Source organism: Typopeltis vanoorti, chromosome 24 (assembly GCF_054136105.1).
Source record: "Typopeltis vanoorti isolate ZY-2024b chromosome 24, IOZ_Tvanoo_1.0, whole genome shotgun sequence".
Classification (NCBI taxonomy): Eukaryota; Metazoa; Arthropoda; class Arachnida; order Uropygi; family Thelyphonidae; genus Typopeltis; species Typopeltis vanoorti.
Window position 1 is genome coordinate 29994342 of NC_143572.1, and position 20662 is coordinate 30015003.

The 20662-nt window shown below is 34.9% G+C and overlaps 1 protein-coding gene across 4 annotated transcripts in view; it reads right to left on the reverse strand.

Moving 5' to 3' along the window:
- Window positions 1–628: 628 nt before the first annotated feature.
- Window positions 629–20662, reverse strand: part of LOC150093064 (very long chain fatty acid elongase 7-like) — a 40988-nt gene continuing 20954 nt past the window's right edge. For all 4 annotated transcript variants that reach the window (XM_090413761.1, XM_090413758.1, XM_090413759.1 and 1 more), the window contains exons 4-8: window positions 15316–15399; window positions 12099–12155; window positions 10360–10465; window positions 9633–9769; window positions 629–2166 (exon numbers count right to left, since the gene is read on the reverse strand). In XM_090413761.1, coding sequence (XP_090269887.1) covers window positions 1891–2166; window positions 9633–9769; window positions 10360–10465; window positions 12099–12155; window positions 15316–15399 — 660 coding nt within the window. In that variant the 3' untranslated portion in view covers window positions 629–1890. The remainder of the gene's footprint in view (window positions 2167–9632; window positions 9770–10359; window positions 10466–12098; window positions 12156–15315; window positions 15400–20662) is intronic.

A 20662-nucleotide genomic window follows, 5' to 3' on the forward strand; every position in this document is an offset into this window, starting at 1 on the left:
TCATTTCGTAATTTCGCATTGGAGTCTGTGATTAAAGGTTTAGCAATCGCAGATCGTCTATGGATGTTGACTTTGCTTTGTGAAGTTCTTTAAGGAATGTTTTTGTGGAAAGAGTGTCTTCAAGATGGATATTGAGTTCAGCTGTCACTTTTGCTGCGGACGGTCTGAGTTGTTTGGACACAATGCTTGTTGATGTTCAACTATCCCTGTCATTCTTTCTTAGTTTTAGGCCACTGTTCTTCACCGATGCAAGCCTTGTCATGCTTAGTGTACGCAGGCATAACTGCGGAGATTATTGCTCGCTGATCATCGACCAATTGGGCTGTTCTAGTAACACAGACCTCCTATTAAACGGGCTCTTACTATCTGTCCACTTTAGAAGCCTGACTCGTCATCCATTTCACCAACAGCTGGGAATAACCTCTGCTGAACATAACTTGTACTCATTGGCATACAGCCTAGAGAACACAAAAATGAAAACGAAAGCACTAATAACGTTAACCACTTAAACAAAGGGAGTGCTTTGATCGAACGTGAAATAGTTGAACGGAAGACAACACCAAATTTTTGGAGGCTGGGGAGAATATGGATGTGAAGCGTTTGTATCAAAAAAGCCAAACCAGCACAATTAGATTCGATCCTTTTATTCAACTAGAATAACTTAAGATAGAAATAATTGTATCTCAAGTTTGAAACCGGTTACAGGATTGAAGGCACATTATATATTGAGAGGGTTATGTTGCAGCTATGCCAACAACATAACACGTGTTCACCAGACAGTCCTTTAACTGGCTTAGATTTGATGGAAGAGGACTTTGCTTCTGGATCTGTTTTTTCTAACGTGTTCCATACATTCTCACTAGGATACACATCCGGGCTCTGTTGGTGACCAGTGAAAATGTTCCACTGATGAACGACTGCTGAACAATTCTTGCGTGATGGACAGTAGCGCTGTTGTCCAAGAAACAAGTGTCATGCTGGATAGAAAGTCAGCATTGCAGAATGGACTTGATCGGCAACAACGTTCAGACACCTAAACTTCCAGCGATTTCAGGGGACCCGTTCCGTACCAACAGACATACCCCACACCATGACATTACCTTCAAAACCTTCAGTCAAGCTGGTTTCGTTGCTTAATGACGCCCAAACCCTATGCCTATTGTTAGTATAGGACATGGAGCACCGTGACTCATCGGACAGCATGGCTTTTATCCAGTCTTCCAGTATCCGGTCACGGTGTTCCTGATACCACTATAAACTAACCTTCCGGTTCTTCGTAGACATCAATAGTTTCAGTATAGACATGAAACTGCCAAATACCGATCCTCTTCAATTTCCTGCGCATACTTCGGTCAGATATGGGTAGGAAAAAGTCTTCGTTAAATGCTTCGACTATTGCGCTCAGGAAGTTCTGTTTGTCTGTAAAAGCCTTCTTAGACGACGGCGATTTCTTTCCACAGATTCTTAGGACCACAATTACGCCTCTTAGACGAGCAATGAGTAGCAGAATTCTGAAATAGTCACCTAGAAACATAGTGAAGTACGTGACCAAGTATTTAGCACATACGTGAAGCTGTAAGTGACGTTTACGTACATCTTAATAAAGGTTTCTAATTCAGTTTCCGGTGTATATTTTAATTATTATTGCCAGTGCATTATTATAAATTGTAAATACATATTAGATGTGATATAATCATGTTTAGGATAAAAGTTATATGAAGAAATTTTTAAAACTTCTTTACAAGTTTTTTTTTTGGCTCAGGCCATTTATGAAAATAGGATCCGATAGAAATTTATTTATCTTCATTTATAGTGGATCGCATAAAATTATAATTAAAGAAAACCCACTTCGCTGATTTTCTGAAGCTCATGTTAAACGTTTGAAATGGCCTATGACATAGTTTGCCGTTGGACCAACTGAGTATTCTCTGGCATGTGTTTCCTTTCGAGGAATGGTTGATTATCTCCTGCACATGAAGTCGTAACAGATTTCACCATTGGCGACACCTTTCCAGATTTGATGTATGCCTGAACGTAAAAGTTTACGAATAGGGAAAGAAATGTTCCAGATCCAGCCACATACATTACAGCGATCATGACCGGAAAGCCACAGTCCTGAAATAAGATCACCTGGAGATAGTATGAGAATATAAGGAAGAGTTGCAGCTGAAAAAGAAAAAAAAAAGATTGTAGTAGTTAGAAATATTCCATTATTACTTTATTAGTCAAATAATTTACTTAGTTTAGAGTACTAATTAAGAGTACTGATTTACAATAGCTATATCTGTAACAAAGAATATTGCTAACAATAAAACGTGATCCATATGCAAGCTCATGCCATTTCTATGTATTATTATTATATTATAAAGAGAAAAATAAATATTTCTTAATTACTGGAAGATTTTTATTTTATTTTTTTTGTTTATTACTTGCTGATCCTGTTAATGGAATTTTTTTTTATAATTATAATATCGAGAACGGCAAGAAACATTTAATAATAATAATATTTTTGTTTGCTAAGGGAAAAATAGATATAATTTACAGATCTAGAGTATTGAATATTCAAAAATAAAAAAATAAATGAAAATAAAATAAATAAATAAATAAAATAAAATAAAACTGGATTTCAAATCAACTCACAAAACACTTAGCAAAATTCCTGTCCACAGACGACACTTTTATAGATTTTGCACCCCCCCCCCCCGCGACGCTCTACGAGAAAATAATCCCAGTCCTCTTTGAAATGGTATACATTTATATTTGTCGGTAAGAGGACTCTTACAGCATCAACCATTTTCTTTCTTTTCAGATGCTAACGTCGTTAGCATTAGTGAAACCTGAATATCAGATTCAAATATTGTAAATGGGATCGAGTGTAAAGGATATAACATTTTTAGGAATAACAAAAGATGATAGGAGAGGATGGGAAGTACTACTAAAGATATCAGACGACTTGAATCCAGTTAGGGTAGAAACGTATAAAAGAAATAATAATAATGCCCCATGTAGCAGTGAGTTTGAGGCTATGGACTATGAGATGGAAGCTAACAGGATCAAATATATGGCGGGGGTGTTAAAGACCTGGCATCTCCAATTTACCCTGATTAAGGGTAACTTCATTTTCGAAACGTTGATGTGGTAGAAAAGACATCTCATGATAAGAATGCAGCAGAATTTCTTGAGTTGTTTCGAGACAACGTTCTCAAGCACCATCTGAAATAAAGAACTCTAGATCAAAGAGTGTTACATTTGTCCACAACGTCAGAAGTGGTCCCTGTTAAGAATATGTTATTTCACTACCAGTTGATGACAGAAATCATGTCTTGCCTTCTTGGGAAGTATGTAATCATATTGATGTTCCAATTAAGACAGGTTACATGCTGAACTACAAATCTGGAAATTATCGTTAACATAGGTGAATACTACATGTGGTTCCATTCACTAATATATCAATATTGAAAGGCGCTCTCAAAAAATGATTAAATGGGACTGTTATCTGGATGTATCCCTACAGTTCGAAGAATTAATAGGGTGGTTACAAAATGGATGTACAACCGTATAAACAAACGATCCATATGAAGAAGATCGTGTGGAAAGATATCGTGAGAAGAAAAGTGCGAGAAGTTTTGAAATATAGAGAGTGCAGGCCAGAAAAGTAAAGAATATTGTGTGGAAAGCTAAATCGAAGTATTAAAGAAATTGGCTATGCAGGCTAAGGACAATCCTAAAGAATTTTATTGTTATGCCTCAAGTAAATACGAAAGAAAATGGAAGAATATATTTACTGTGCAGATGGTGATCTAGTGTCAGAAGCTTATGAGATTGATCAATTAATGAGTACTCATTTTGCTAAGATATATCAAGAGGTGTATGTCACAGGTGCATAGTGCTACTGTTACATTGGATGAAGAGTTAGAGGTTCATGAAAATGAGGTTGAAGAGCTGTTGCTTGGATAAGAATTCGGCAATAGATACAGATAGAATATCTTTACGTATGCTAAAGGAATGTTCATCCGTTTGACATATTTGTGTAACTTGAATCTCAGCTTAAGAATGGTACCACAGGAATGGATCGAATGTATGATAGTTCTGTTTAGCATAATGCAAAAATCGATGTGTCTAAATCTTCTCTAAAGATTTTTGAGAAGCTTTAGACATATACAGAAATGGGTAGACAAACAAGCTATATTCTGCATGCGTTTACTAAAGATAGGTTGTGTTTTGTCAATATGATAATATTTTATAATGTTACGGCTGAATTCGATAAAAGGAATGGATACACTACAAAACTATTGGATTTTGTGAAGGCATTTGATCAGATACAACTTCAAAGGCTGTCGAATAAACGGGAGAATATGGGTCTTGAATATAAACTCTTGACTTGAGTAAGTAGATGGTTGACAAACGGGTATCAAAAGTGGTACATGATGGGTGTGAATCTTGTCCTTGGGCCATTTTGTTCAAATTGTACAATAAGGACATTAGAAAGTATATATAACAGGAGATATGTAATTGTCTGTTGCTGATGCGAAGTTAGGCAAGGATATCATGGGTGCTACTGATATGCAGCACTTAAAGGATATTGAATACATTTAAGATTTGAGCAAATTAAAATGGCTTACAGCTTAATATTATAAGTGCACACTTTATCGTGATGAGATTTCCAACGGCATATTATATTAGTTGGATATGCTACAAGAAACGAATGAAGGTACGGACCTTTGCGTAATGGTGGATAGGAATCTAAAATTCAAAGTTCAAAAATTGCAAATACAACCCTGAGAATAACAACAATGTTGCAGCGAACTTTGACATATAAAAATAAGGAAGTAATTTGCCTCTTCACTAGGCTTTGAGAAGACAACATCTGGACTACTGTGTGGAGATTTGTTCCCCCGGTTCCAGTGGGATAAAAAACTGTGGAAGGGATGCAAGGAAGAGTTACAAAGATTTTATCGGGGTTATGGAATTCGGTATTAGAACATATTGTGAGTATATGAACTACAGACTCTGGTTAATAAGAGAACGAGGAGTGATATGCTAGAGATCTGCAAACTTCTTAATAGGTGTTACAGGATATCGTCTGATGAAATTATCATTATAAGGAAGGGGGATATCCATAGAAATTAAGTTTTTTCATATTTAATAAACGGGTAAGAGCTAGATTTTCTCATAGAGTAGTGAGTGAGTGGAATAATTTGATTTTTGAGGTAATGAGTTCATGTAACGTGAATGAGTTTAAGGGAAGGTATGACTACTAGTCTGGGTGAATATAGCATCTCTCGATGAATTAGTGACTCGTGGAGGTCTCAGATAATAATAATAATAATAATAATAATAATAATAATAATAATAATTTTTTTTTTAGAATAATAGAATAAAATATTTCTTTTTATTGTTCTTTCAAATATTTACATATGTACATGTGGACATCTTGGATGAGAAGTAGTTTCTTTGCAAGATTATATGCAAGCTTATCTGAATTTCTCAATATATGATTGAGAAATTCGTGGGTGCGCGCGCGCGCGCACGCACGCACGCGCGCACGCACACACACACACACACACACACACACACACACACACACACACACACACACACACACACACACACACACACACACACACACACACACACACACACACACACACACACACACACACACACACATTAACTTGGAATGTATTGATGCGTCACTGTCACTGAACTGGGAGCTTAATCGAATATATTATGTTTTATTAAGTTTGTATGGTATTTTAGGTGCGTGTTTCTTGTTCATAGTATGTGCTTAGAGCTCTTTTCAGGCTATTATAATTTGTAAGGTTTCTCTATTCAAAAGGTAATTTGTTTATCATGTCTGGGATGTAGAAGTTTCGCGTGGCCTTTCCGTAGTGATTATTGTGTTTATATGTGATATAATTAGTTGTCTGAGGTCTTGTTATATGGCATGTATTTCTGACTCTCCTGTGGTCGGCATCGAAATAATGTTTTAGCAAAGCTGCATACAGACATAAATGTTTTGCTGTCAGTATTTTGTGTTCTGACATTGTTATAGCGTATCTTAGTATATTTTGGAATAGTGCTTTTATATTACTGTTTTTAGGCTGTGGGAACTATGTCTTTTAATCTGTAGTTTGGCAGTTATTGTTCGGAGTTTGTTGTGTAGATGGTTTATGTGGCTATTCCATATCATATCTGCATCGAAGTAAATTCCAAGGTATCGTATTGTTTCAACCTGAGTGATTGTAGTGGTTTTGCTGTTCTATATGTGTTTTTTATGTTGGAAAGTGGATGTTGGATGGTTATATATTTGTTATCAACTGGTCGAGTCAGTGGATTTCTGAATATCATTAATTTTGTCTTTTCTGAGTTTAGGTGTATGGAATTTTTCGTGAGCAAGTCTATGATCAGATTTATGTCATGTTGCATATTTGTTTGTGCTATGCTTGCGTTATTATGGATGGATATTATTGCTGTATCGTCTGTGTATTGGAATATCTTACTTTTGAGTGGTTGTTGATTAATATCGTGCGTGTAAATGTTGAATAGATTTGGGGAGAGTACAGCTCCCTGTGGTACTCTACAGGTTGCGTATGATATGCTTTCTATTTTGAAGGTAGTTTGTAAACTACCTGTGAAGAGGCCCGTCTATTCCAACATGCCTCAACTTTTCTAACAAGGTTTGATGTGTGAGTGTATAAAATGCTTTAGTTAGATCAATAAAGACTACCATGGCAATTTTGTTTTTGTCTAAGATGGTATTAATTACGTTTGTAAAGTCTTCCAAGAGAGAGAGAGATGTTTTTCCCTTATTTATCTGAAAAGCATATTGTGTTTTGGGATAATATGAAAGGTCTCTGTATATGCTGTGAGTTTCTTCAGTACTATCCGCTCCATTAACTGATTGATAATTCGTAATGTTGCTATGGGATTTTAATTGCTGATTAAATTTCTTTTTCCATGTTTGTATATGGGTGTGATTATGGCGGTCTTTAGCATACTTGGTATCTCTCCTGTTTTAAATATTTTGTTTATTAATTTTAGTGGGTTAGGACATAAGCTAGTTGCATGTTACTTGATATCCTTCTGTCTTATACCATCAATTCCTGAGCCTTTGTTTGGTTTAATTTGATGTATCGCAGAGAAAAGCTGTGCTTCTTTTATCATTGGGAACCATAATGTCTGTTTTGATTGTGGTCCGAGTGCAGGATCACGTTTTGTGAGTAGGGGAATATTTATGTGCAGTTCTTGGATGGAGTCTGCAAAGTATTGGTTAAAGTCATTTGCTAGTTGTTGGATAGGTTTTGTGTCTTTAATGAAGCTGTGTTTTATGGTTTTGGAGGCGATGGTTTTGGGAGCACAATATAGCATCTCGTTGATATTAATGAAAAAAAAAATCAGCTAACGCCTTTTTATTCCCGTATACGGGAGTAGGCGAGGCCATTTAGCCCTATCTAACTTTGGAGACTGAGTGGGCAGTTCAATCTCCACTGGTACCCAATCAGAGACAGATGGCCCAAGGCTATCACTAGTTAAGCGGTACGCAGTGAAGAGAGACGGCTCAAATGTGCCGCCATCTCATGGTCCCTAACCCTAACACAATATATTTAATGTCTGAAATAATGTGGGTTCTACGGTCGATTTTCTCGAGTTTACAGGACGAAAAACCCGAGTTTCCGGGAGGAAAAACCTGCTTGCCCGTGCCAGAGATCGACTAACTCGGGAACCGGTCGAAAAAAGGCTTAGAAAAATTTCCTCTAGTCGCCGACTAGACTTGAAACCAAGCCTTCCTTCGTGCGGCCAAGCGCGGTGGTGTGCAAACGCCACATCCACTGAGCTTATTGATATTAATAAATATTAATAAATAATAAAAATAAATAATAAATAATAATAATAAGAAGAAGAAGAAGAAGAGGAAGAAGAATAGTGATGGTTAAACTCCACATTCTTGTATTCAGTCGGGTTTACATTAGCATTGATATATAAATAAATAAAGATGAAAAACTAGAAATAAAAATATAAAATTGTGTTAAAGAAGAGCTGGATTTCCCAAATAATATCATAAAAAATCAAATGAAGAAATGTTTTAATCCATTTGAATAAAACAAATTAATTATTGCATAAGTAAATATAAACAAAAATGGAATCGAATATGCATTAGCAGACTACACTATAGATCTAAAATAAGCGGATAAAGAAGCAAGTAGAAGACTGAAAAAGTGATAGCATGAGACTAGAACAGCCCAATTGGCCTAAATAGTTTAATTAGTTTTTCTATTAATTTTTTTTTTATTTTCAACTTATTTTCGTAATTGAAGTTAACCGCTTGTATTGTTCCGACCAGAAAAAAAGAATATTCATATGCTAATTTACTGTTACTTATTTAATTCATGACCCTGTTAGATTGACTTGAAGCGCTACTATTTCTTTGTATATGAAGAAACGAAAGTCGCAAATGCATCAAATTATATTTTAACATAAGATGCAAAATCACTACATATAAATTGCAAATTTATGTTGACAATACAGCCAATAAAAGATATAAAAGATAATGCTACTTTTGGTTTTCAAATGGATAAACCTACGGCTGTAATAATAGAGGATTAGAGGAAATAGGACAAGATCAAACGACCATTTTTCTAACATCTAGGAAGAACAAAAGTATACGACACACACAGTATAATTGAACTAAACTCTGATTGCAATGGAGCACTAACATTATAGGCGATACGAGTGTCTTGCCTGGAGAGCGCAGTTTTCCAAGTCGAGTAAAAAAAAACGACTTCTCCAAATGCATATTCAGATTAAATTAGAACTCCCAAAGCTGTATCCTTAAGCTTGAGGTTGGATAGTTTTATCACCTAATAGTTAAATATTTTTAACTGTTGGATCAAGTGATGCTTTTCTAGTGCTTGGTTAAGAAAGCGTATTTATTTGTTTTCTTATTTGCAAATTATTCACGAATTGCTAGCATTTTATTAGGATATTATCATGTGGGAATGAAAACGAAAAAGAAGGGTTACCCCATTCTTCAAGCAAGTTCACTGCTTCAGGAGATTTGCATTCCTATGAATAGACAAAAAGATATAAGATGATTAAAAAAATTAAAGAGAGTTTTAGGCTTCACTAATATATGGCATATTTAATTTCGTTGAATCAGGACGAACTGTTTAGGGAGATATTGTTCACTGTCTCCATCCGTGTGTGTGTCAATCAAAGTTTCACAAAACTACACTCAGTGGCTACTTTATTAGGAATAACTCTCCACATTTATTAAAATAGAGAGGTGTTCCTAATAAAGCGGCCACTAAGTGTATATTCATGAAATCTGAAAATTTTCCTTTGGTAGCGGATTAAGTATTGATGCGATACAAAACATTTTCTCCACTTTCCCAATATCTTTTTTATAAATTATTCTTCGGAAAACAACATTATTTGAAGACTAATGCGATAAATTTGATCTCAATCCCGAAACATGTAGGTCATCGTAACTTCAGTTTGTACTTTCCTCTTATTATCGATGTATGCATATATATATGCATTTCTATAGGAATATTGGAACTTTTTATATCTTAGGCACTAGAAAAAAGGGAAATTAATTAAAATCTAGAAAAATAAGTTATATTACTTACCATCTGTAATTTCGTAAGGTGCTTCTTCCACCAAAGATATTTCTGCATTCTTGGTCCCATTGCTGCCAATGCATAATACGCGTACATAAAGGCATGTACTATACTGTTTAGAAAGATGGGAATACCACCACTGAGACCTGGAAAAATATAAATGGGTCTGCAGGTTTTAATATTTAGCAGAAAGGAAATAATCCACAGTCAACTATAAAATTCTGCCAGAATTCTATTTTATAGTTTGATTATTTTATAATATGATGGATTAAAGTTGAATATTTCACAATGTAATTTTTATTATAACTGTTTAATACTTATTGTACACTATACGTTTAAATTGCAAATTGATGGGACACAAAAAGAAAACTTAAACGAAACAGATATTTTATTGTTTAAATGCTATTTTGCAGTTTAATTGGAACACGTTTCCATATTCAGGTTTCAGTAGCTGTCGTGTGTTGATTCATATTGAAGTTTCTGGAATAAAAAGTACGTGGAAGTGGAATGAAAATAACTATCTGAATTACAGTATATAAATCCTTTCAATGGAAGACATCAAAGATAAGCATGATTCACTGTTTATGGTTATTATATGATTCAATAGAATAGCGAATAGGTAGTTTCTTTTGAAATGTCATTATGATAGTTTAGAGGGCGTAAATGAAATAAAACAACAAAGTTATAAAAACAGATTAACAAATTCACTTATCAGAAAATATATAACAATATTTACCACCAGTAAAACGAACTCCAAGCCAAGTTATTATGAGAGTGCCAGTGTGGTGAACAACGTGTAAGACTGTCACATGACTAAATTTCTTCCGGAGAATGAAGAAAACCTTAAAAAAATAGAAATTGTCAATATAATGAATTCTAGTGAAGAGATTAGAGATTCTAGAGATTTTACACATAAACACAACAAATAGTCACTAAAATGTTGATAAGATAATCTAAAATTAATGTACAATTGCCAATTAAATACTATATTTGTTTACTAAGACTTTGCGAAGGCATATGACAGAATACTACATGAAAACTATTACAGAAACGTGGGCAAATGAGAATGGATAGAGATATGACTGAAAGACAGATACTAGAGAGTAATGTATGGTGGAGTGGAATCTAGGAGATTGAGGGCGATTAGTGGAGTACTTCAGGGTTCTACACTAAGGCTACTAATCTTTAATTTGTATATTATGATACAGGAAAAGATTTAAGAGGGGATATTCAGGTGTTTCCAATTGATGCAAAATCTGGGAGAGCAATAGTTGATAAAGGAGATGTAAATATCCTGCAGGATGACTTAAGTAAATTGGCTGGAATTGTGGGCAACGGATAATGATTATCAATTTAATGCTGCAAAATGTAAGGTCCGGGTTGAAAAGGTTGCACACGATGTATCATAAATGGTACTGGATTGCAAGAAATTGATGAACTAGGGATTTAAGGATAATAGTGGACAAATAGTTGAAGTTCAGTGGACATATTGCAAAGGTTGGTAAATATAACTCAAAGGTTTACTTGGATGTTGAAACACATGCTAACAAGTAAAGATAAGGTAGTTATTATCGCTCTTTATAAGACTAAGATTCGGCCACATCTTGACTATTATGCACAGATTTGATCACCTGGGTTTCTTAGTGACCGGGAAGTTGTAGAGAAGATTCAGAGAACTAGTGACCAAGATGGCGACAGATCTGTGGAATACTCCTTACGGAGATAGGTTGAATTTTGAGTTACAAAGTTTGGCATACGCGGAAAAGAGGGACATGATAGAAACTATTAAGATATTAAAATAAGTTTATAAAATTGATGGAAAGGAAACTTTTCAATATGTGACAAATAGCCAGAGACCTAAGGACTATTTGTGGAAGTTGTGTTAGAGTGTGTTAGTAGGGGATGTGTGGACCAGATGTTTTTGCGTAGAGAGTAGTGAGCGAGTGTAATGTTGTGAGTTCCCTGACTGTGAATGGATTCAGTGAGGTATGATAGGATTTATGTGTATAATGGTTATTTTGGGTCTCCCACAATGAGTCTCCGGACTCTATGGAGATGCCATAAAATAATAGTAATTAATCAGAGCAAACAAGTTAGGTTTTGCCGAAGGATGCAAGGACTGTGTTGACTGCCAGGTTATAGAATTATCCTATTTATTCTAATTTGTGGTTTTACATTTGAATTTAAAGCTGGATATGTTCATAACACAGGATCTCAAATGAAATGCAGTATAGTATTTTTAGTAACCTACTAGAGAAAATGTTTCCTGTATGGGAGACAAAATCTAACTATTATTATATATTATTTGGTTTTCAATTTAATTAGTGTTTATTTTCTTAAAGAAGGCATTTCTTATTTCTACGATTATCATAATATATTGTTAATGAATCTGAAGAATATTTTTGTAACAAAACATAAGCGAAACTCAAATCGTGCTTAAGTGTGAAATATAAATTAACTAGTAAATATACTTACAGTATCTGAAAATTCAACTATCTTCGTAATGAAAAAGATCCAACCAATGAAGTTTCCCTGAAAATGAAAATCATTCATAAAAATGTAACTATGTTCATTATTTAATAAAGTGTTGGTTTTATTTTAGTGGTTCTCTTGCACATTTTCTACATAGCATAGTCTTATTCTCAATATACTTCTTATCAGTTTCAAAAGAATAGCATATATTTATTGTCTTTGTTAAAGAAAGTAACAGAAGTCCCCTTTGCAACCACAATTTCAACTTTTGTAGTTATATTTCACTATCAAGGTTTTTCTTTTAAGCAGATCATTTGGCATATACCGGCTTGGTTGGCCGAGTGGTTAGAGTATCCGCTATCCAGTGAAAAGGCTGCAGGTTCGAATCTCGACGTAGGCATGGATGTTTGTGATTGTCTGTGGTAGTGGTCGGAGGTAGATGGCGTTGGTGTAGTTGCGGTTAGTTGATGTGGGTGGATTGAGTGGTGGAGACGGAGAGTTGTAGAGCAGGTGCCCTCCTTCGATGAGTCTTTGGACTCCCTGGAAGTATCATAATAATATCATTTGAATGATAATGAATTAATATTTCTTCCCTCTAAATATTGCTAGTAACCACATATGTTTTTTATTTGTTATTTTTTTATATTATAGCTTGAGAAGCATATCAATAAAGTAGATGTTAAAATCGGGCCAAGCACGTAAACTGATCTTGAATAGGAAGAACGGGAAAATTATCAAAATAAGTAAGAAAGAAAATAATACAGGATCGCATCTCATGGTAGTAAAACTAGAATTCACTAGATTATCTATATCTCCGACGTTAGAATCGTCAAAAGATCAGTGCATACGATATGTTAGCACTGATCATATGGCTATGGAAAATCTTGAAGTATTAATCATTTAAATTATCATCGGGAAAACTATGGATAGTATTTAAGGTTAAAACAGAATGAATATCTTTGACAAGTCATTCATTGAAAACTTACCAGAGAGGATAATACTGGAAATCCAATCATAAAAATTAGCAAGGAGATCATAAGGTTGTATCTTGGTAAGAAAACGTCTATGTACCACACACGATATATCAAGGTATATTATACTTGACTGTCAAAAAAATTCTTAATGGGAATACTTTCCCATGAAGTATCCTCATGACTAGTCTCTTGTATATAAAAATTGTTGGCTTTACATCAAATGTCTCCCAAAATGTAAAAACATTATGCCAAAGGTCACAATCCAGACTGGTTTCAATGATAAGTATAGGAATGGTCTCCAATAACTAAGTGATCTTTTAGATCGTTCTAACTTCAATTACTGACCCGAAAGATTATTCTAACTCAATACGCAAAACCTTGCCTCCATTCAGTGAAAGACAAAATCCTATCGTATAGCCAAACATAGTCTTCCGAAAGCAACAGGAAAAAGAACTGCTCCATTCTTGCTCCAAGCACTAATCAACGGGCCTTAATCAAGGTCATATCAGTAAGATCCATGTCAGAGTCAAGCATCTAGTGGAATTCAGTGATGACGAGTGCTTCAGAAGAACCCGTTAAAGTGAGAGCGTTCCTCTCCAGAAACTCCGAGTGAGCTAAAGGATCACTTTAAATCTCAGTGAGTAACCCTAATAGATCAATATATTCATCACTCCACACCTGAATTACTCCAAGACAGGATAATGAGAGGTGGCTCCACTCAATGAAAAGCAAAACCTACCACCGAAAGAACTGCTGTCCATCCGGAAGCACAAATAGAAACATTATTAAAATGTCATTAGTGGGAGCCAAACTACTTCACGGGTCTGTTTAATTGACATATCCTCTAAAAAAACTCAGTGATCTAAAGTATCAATCCGAATCTAGCTAAGCGATCCGAAAGAATCAGTAAACTCATTAGGAAACGTCACCGTGGTTCAATCAGTGACAGGCAAAACCCTACCAGGATGCAGAAACCTCAGTCCCCGCAGCAAAGGTATATACCGGGCAACGTCGACAAAGGCATATCACTGAGAAGCTGCGCCAAAGGCAAGCGTACATTGGAATGCAGTGACTACTTTAGGGAGGAAACTGGTCCGTCAAAGCACATCAGCGGAGGCTAGACCCAAAAAAAACTATTTTATTTGCATTAGTGATTTATCAGTTGCAACACTGATATAATCTTAGTATCTTCCGCGGTCTAGACTCTTACTTATGTACAATTAGACTTCACTACTAGTCTAATACAATTAGACCAGTTGTGAAGATACCTCACACGCTAACTTTGCTTGCAGTTAGATAAAGGATTAAAAATCGAATATTATTTTATTGATAAGAATATTTTTTTTCTGGTTACAATACCTTGTAACTGAGTGAAATAAAACTTTTTAAGTTGTACGACATTTATTTTCTCGTACCTTACAATTTTTATATGAAACCACACATTTTAAAGCTTTTAAGTTTCCAAAATCTGTTTATTTAAAAGTGTTTAGTATCATTTTAACAATAGTGTATGCGAAAATATAAACTATTACCTTGAACATTTAATTAATATTTGCATGCTTAACACAGTATTCATTTAATTAAAACTTCTATTATTACATCACTTTTAATTTATCATCGAAATATATAGTTTTAGTTATCTGAACAAATTAAACGCTCTTCAACAAAGCATGTATAATTTCCGACACACCAGTACTACGAAATCACTTAATAAACTTCAGTACTTTGAGACAATAAAAGTTGCCGCAACATGCTGAAGCTATCACCGCTATCATCTTACTACGTACTTCGTTCTAAATCAGTCTCAATAACTGATTTTCCTTACCGCGAATAGCACATCCTTCGCTTCAAGGAAATATTCACTGCTTGCCCAAATTCAAATGTTCTTATTTATTACTTTTTGGATAAACTACCTCTTGAAATTACTACATAACATGGTTATAAGATTATTTTCAGTTTATTACATTGTTATAACATTATTAACAATAATAATAAATTTTCCAATTTAGTGTTTTCATTCTAACAAATTAGACAAATTAATTAATCAATTTTTTCTAACAACTGACACATTTCATGTATTATCGTTATTAACAAAAATTAGAAACATGAACAAAAACAAAAAAAGTAGTTAGTCATCACACACATACAAACACACTTAGCACGAGAGAGAGAGAGAGAGAACAATTATTTCATATCACAGTGTTATCTCATTTCAGCTCTCTTTAAATAAATCCTTATTGATTTACCCGTTCGGCTCCAAGTGGATGTGTCCTGTGAAGAGGTATACACAATCTTTCTTCGTAAGGAATAGACGGAATTACATAAATACCCTGAAAAATAAAATGAAAATCAGGTATTGCTGAAATAAGTAAGAAATAAAATGCTAACGGCATACTTTTCTTATATATATATATATATATATATATATATATATATATATATATATATATATATATATATATATATATATATATATATATATATATATATAAATCTTCATCGTTCATCAAAAACACCACAAGCTTCGTTTCTCATATCAAAAATATTTTAATCACCGAAAATGATATCCTAGCAAGTTTTGACATTATCTCATTATTTACGAACGTCCCTACGGAGGGGGTATTAACATTACTAAAGGACAAATTGTCTAAAAAGATATTTGCTTTATTAAAGCATTGTATTCAATCTGGCTACTTCAGATATAGGGACTCCATTTACAAACAAAACCAAGGCCTAGCAATGGGCAACCCTTCATCCCCGGTTCTAGCAAACATTTTCCTGGAAGATTTTGAAACGAAAGCCATATCGTCCTTCTCACTTAAGCCGAAACTTTGGAGACGTTATGTTGACCACATTTTCATGATATGGAGTCACGGACACACATCGCTCATGGATTTTCTTCATGATCTTAACAACCAGCATTCTAATATAAAATTCACTGCCGAACTAGAACGAAATAACTGCCTTCCATTCCTGGATGTAATTCTTACACGATGCTCTGATAGATTTAAAATCTCTATATACAGAAAACCCACTCATACCAACAGATACCTGCACTGTCAAACTTATTACGTTCAACCAAAAAGCTCGAAACTATTTCTACCTTAGGACACAGAACACGCTCTCTTTTAAATGAACCAAATGAGCTCAAAAAAGAAAGTAATCACCTTTCTCTTATCTTTAAACAAAATGGATATTCTGAAAAAACGATTACGAAATTTCTTCTGGATCCTCCTAGGCAGTGTACTACGAAAACTACTAATTTTAAAGGTAGCATCTCCATCCCATACATTAGTTCAGTCTCCAATAAATTGGCTAAAGTCCTTAAAAAATACAACATCAGGACGTTTTTCACTACACTTCCTAAAATCCGATCTCTTATAAGCCATCCGAAGCCTATTCATCACAACCTGAAATATCCAGGTGTTTACAACTTGTGGTGCGATTGTAATATTCCTTATTTTGGACAGACTAACAAATCTGTTGAACTTCGTATAGAGGAGCATAAGAGAGACATCTCCTATAAAAGATCACGTGAATCTGTCCTATCCAGTCATGTTCTCTTCTTAAACAATCCTCATAATGATCTACAGAGTCACTCAGTTTCCTAGGATAATTCGGAAAACATTTCTCGCTGCAGTGATGAGTTTGAAAGGAAACTCGTTCGTATTTTATACTCGTGGAGTCCAGGAAAATCCTCCTTAATCCTGAACATTTGAACAACAATTTGAGTTACAACATCCCTGATAGCCATGCTTCAGTTGTTCAATACTGGCGTTCACGAGAACTTGCAAGCTCGCATACAATATACCATAGCGCGTTAGATAGAACGACTTGAAAAGTTAAACGTTTTTGAGTCAATTATGTATAGTATTTTTCCCTGTAATTCTCAGTTTTTTGTAACTTCAATTTTTATTACTGTGTTATACCTTTAGTGAATACCTGAAGAAGGCTGTAAAAGGCTGAAACTAGTTGTATCATTTTCATTAAAACTTCATATTTTATCTCGGTTTAAATCATGAAATATTTATTCTTTAAAAGGTACCATTACAACCGAGTAGAAGGCTAAGGAATATATATATATATATATATATATATATATATATATATATATATATATATATATATATATATATATATATATATATATATATATATATATATATATATATATATATATATATATATATATATATATGGATAAAATGGATAAAATTGAGTATCGTGCGGTTATAAAAGTTTTTGTTAAAGAAGGTTTAACGCCACAAGAAATTCATTCGAAGTTCATGAAAGTTTATGGGCACTCTTCTCCTTCGTTTTCGACAATTAAAAAATGGGCTGCCGAATTTAAACGTGACCGTACGAGCCTGGAAGATGATCCACGGAATGACTTCCAAAAAGTGTAACAACAGCAGAAATCATTGATCAAGTGCACGATATATGGGATTGGATGACCAGCGAGTCAAAGTGCGTGAAATTGCTGAGACTATAGGCATATATTTTGCATGAAGAACTGCAAATGAAAAAGCTTTGCTCAAGATGCCGCACTTGCTCACAGCAGATCAAAAAGGCACTTGCATGAAAACCTCTGAACAGTGCTTGGAGCGTTTTCACAAGAATAAAACTGATTTCGTGAGTCCATTTATTACTATGGTTGAGACTTGGATTCACCATTACACACCAGAATCCGAACAAATTAATAAACAAAATGCTAAAGGCATTTTGTTTCTTAATTATCTTGAAAAGGGTAAAACCATAACCGGGGAATATTATTCCGATCTTTAATCAGATAAGACGAAAAAATTCGTGACAAAATACTCTGTTTGCAGAAGAATGAAATCAACTTTCATCAGGACAATGCACCTGCCCACAAAATGTTTCGACAATGAGAAAATTAAGATTAAGGGATCTGCACTATGAATTGTTGGAAAATCCACCCTATTCCCGAGATTTGGCTCCATCTGACTTCTATCTCTTCTCAAAACTAAAACTCTTCCTGGCTGGTCAGCGTTTTTCTTTGAATCAAGAAGTGATTGCAGCTGTAGAGGATATTTTGCAGATCTTACTGAGACCCACTACAAGGACGGGGTAATGGCGCTAAAGCATCGCTTGAATAAATGTATTAGTCTTAAGAGAGATTATGTTGAAAAATAAAAATAATTTTGAAATTATAAATTCGTGTTTCATTGTTAGGCTGAGAACCTTTCAGACAACCCTTGTAAAAGGAAAATATACGATGAGGGTCAGGTGGACTGTTTAGGAATTTAATTCATTTAAGATTCTTCTGATGTCTTTCAGCTCAGCGAAAGACACAAATTGCATGTGATATACTTTCTAATATTGCAGGAAGTGATTTGCCTTTTTCTTAGAAATGGAATGACATTTGAAGGTTATCTTTTGGTGTTACTGCAGGTGTATTGTGTGTGTGTGTGTGTGTGTGTGTGTGTGTGTGTGTGTGTGTGTGTGTGTGTGTGTGTGTGTGTGTGTGTGTGTGTGTGTGTGTGGGTGTGTGTGTGTGTGTGTGGGTGTGTGTGTGTGTGGGTGTGTGTGTGGGTGGGTGTCCTTTAAAAGCCAGAAGGCATTATTACCATTTCTATAGAGGCAAATTTTCTACATTTCGATTTGGTGATGAATTTTTGATTCAATGTGGACTAAGAATTAGTTTAGAGTTCGTTTGTTAAGCGTCTTGCAGTATGCTGAATTCTACTCTTAAATTGCCTTGATACACCTGTTGGTAGCCCATGGTTTGGACATTGAACTGTGATTTTGAACAGCGTGAGGAATAAAATTCATACATAATAATTTCAGTTATTCGCTTGGAGCAAATATTTAGAAAGGAGAAGGCAAGTGGTAGTCTGACAATGAAGAGAAGTAGATATTGTGGAGATTTCTTCCTTTGAGGTTCTTGTAGTGGTAAAGAAAACTCAGTTGTGAATGACGTTCCATGAATATGAAACGTTTCTAAAGTTGTATTTCCACTACCTTAAGGAATAGTTAAAATATAACTGTTTCAGAAGAGGTTGTACGGATTTCTGATATTCTGCTTTCTACGTAAACGTAGAAATTCTCCTTCTAATTCTGCTTTCTACGTAAACAATTACATTACATCACTACTTACAATGCAGTTCGAGTTACGGCCGTTGAATTCATCCACGAAGAAGGAGAATTCACTCATATTCTTAAGAATAGAGCGGGGATGTTCAAACTTTAATGATAGGAAATTGAAACTGTAAGAATGATTTTCAGAATTTCAAGAGATGTTGAGGCAGTAAATGAGTGCAAATGAATGGAGATAGAAAACCTGAAAAAATTTGATATGCTGTTTATTTTGGCGATTAGTTGAAACAAAGCCAGGACATGCTCTGAAAAAAAAAGTACTCGTATTTTCCTCATACAAAGAATCCTCCTTAGAATGTCGCAATTCTTTAGGTATTACCGAACGGATCCCCTGAGGTACCTTCCAATAGTTTTTCCCGGACGTTTTAGGTTTTTCCCAATATTTGCCAATACTTGAAGCATAGTATTAGCATCACAAGGGAAAACAAGCAAGAAGACAGACTTCAACTCTAGAAATTGCATGGCATCAGCCAGTACAAGTGGCGAGTTAAGGAGGTGGCAGTATTCTTCCTTGCAATGAAAATCATTTACCACCTAGTAGATCAACAAGTTCGAATTCTTTATTAAAACGGTGTGCCTCTAGAGAAGAAAGCCCTTTGTTCAAAGGAATCAGAACACCACGAGAAAGTGACGTGGACAAATAAGACCCAGAAGCAGTGAGATATTTCAATATTTAAGATTTAATTAATTCGAACGCCAATAAAATATATTGACAATCGAAAGGAATACTATTCTCAGGGTTCCACTGTGTTGTCTCAGCCGCTTTGCAAAAGCGTAATTTGTTAATTATATAGTCTATCACAGAGACATGACAAAATGCATCGTGTTTCAGCTTAGAGTTGGTTATATTGAAATGGTTTTCCTAATTTTCTCCTTAATTAACTGGTTCCCAATCTTTTCGAAACTAATTATAACTCTCTGAGGATGCCATTTAATAGCTATAATCCAATTGTCATTTCTAGAACCATGCAAACCATTTGCGTCATCTGTTGGTCTATACACTGCTTGGAAAGAATCCCACAAATGTTCAATGGGGTTGAGATGAAGGCTTTATGGAGGCCACTTAATGTAGTGATGTTCACGTCCACAAACCACACAATGACAACAGAAGTCATATGACACGGTGCATTGCCTTCCTGAATGAGACACTGTCAATGACATGGTCAGTTTCGTTGATACATCACAAAGTAGGAAGCATTATCCAGAATGTTCACATACTTCTCTTAATTCAATGTTGGTAGCCCCATAACAGAGATCCGAGATCAAACTAGGAAAAACAAGAACATGCCATTATCGCTACCACAGAATTTCATAGTCAGGTTTACGCGCTGTAGTAAGAGACGTTCACAGCGCAGTCACCACACACACATCCATCCATCTATCCATCTACCCGGTAGAGAGTGTAGTGTGATTCGTTGCTCCATAACACAGCTTTCCATGCTTCAAAGATCCCCTGTAGACGTTCTGGTAATGCGG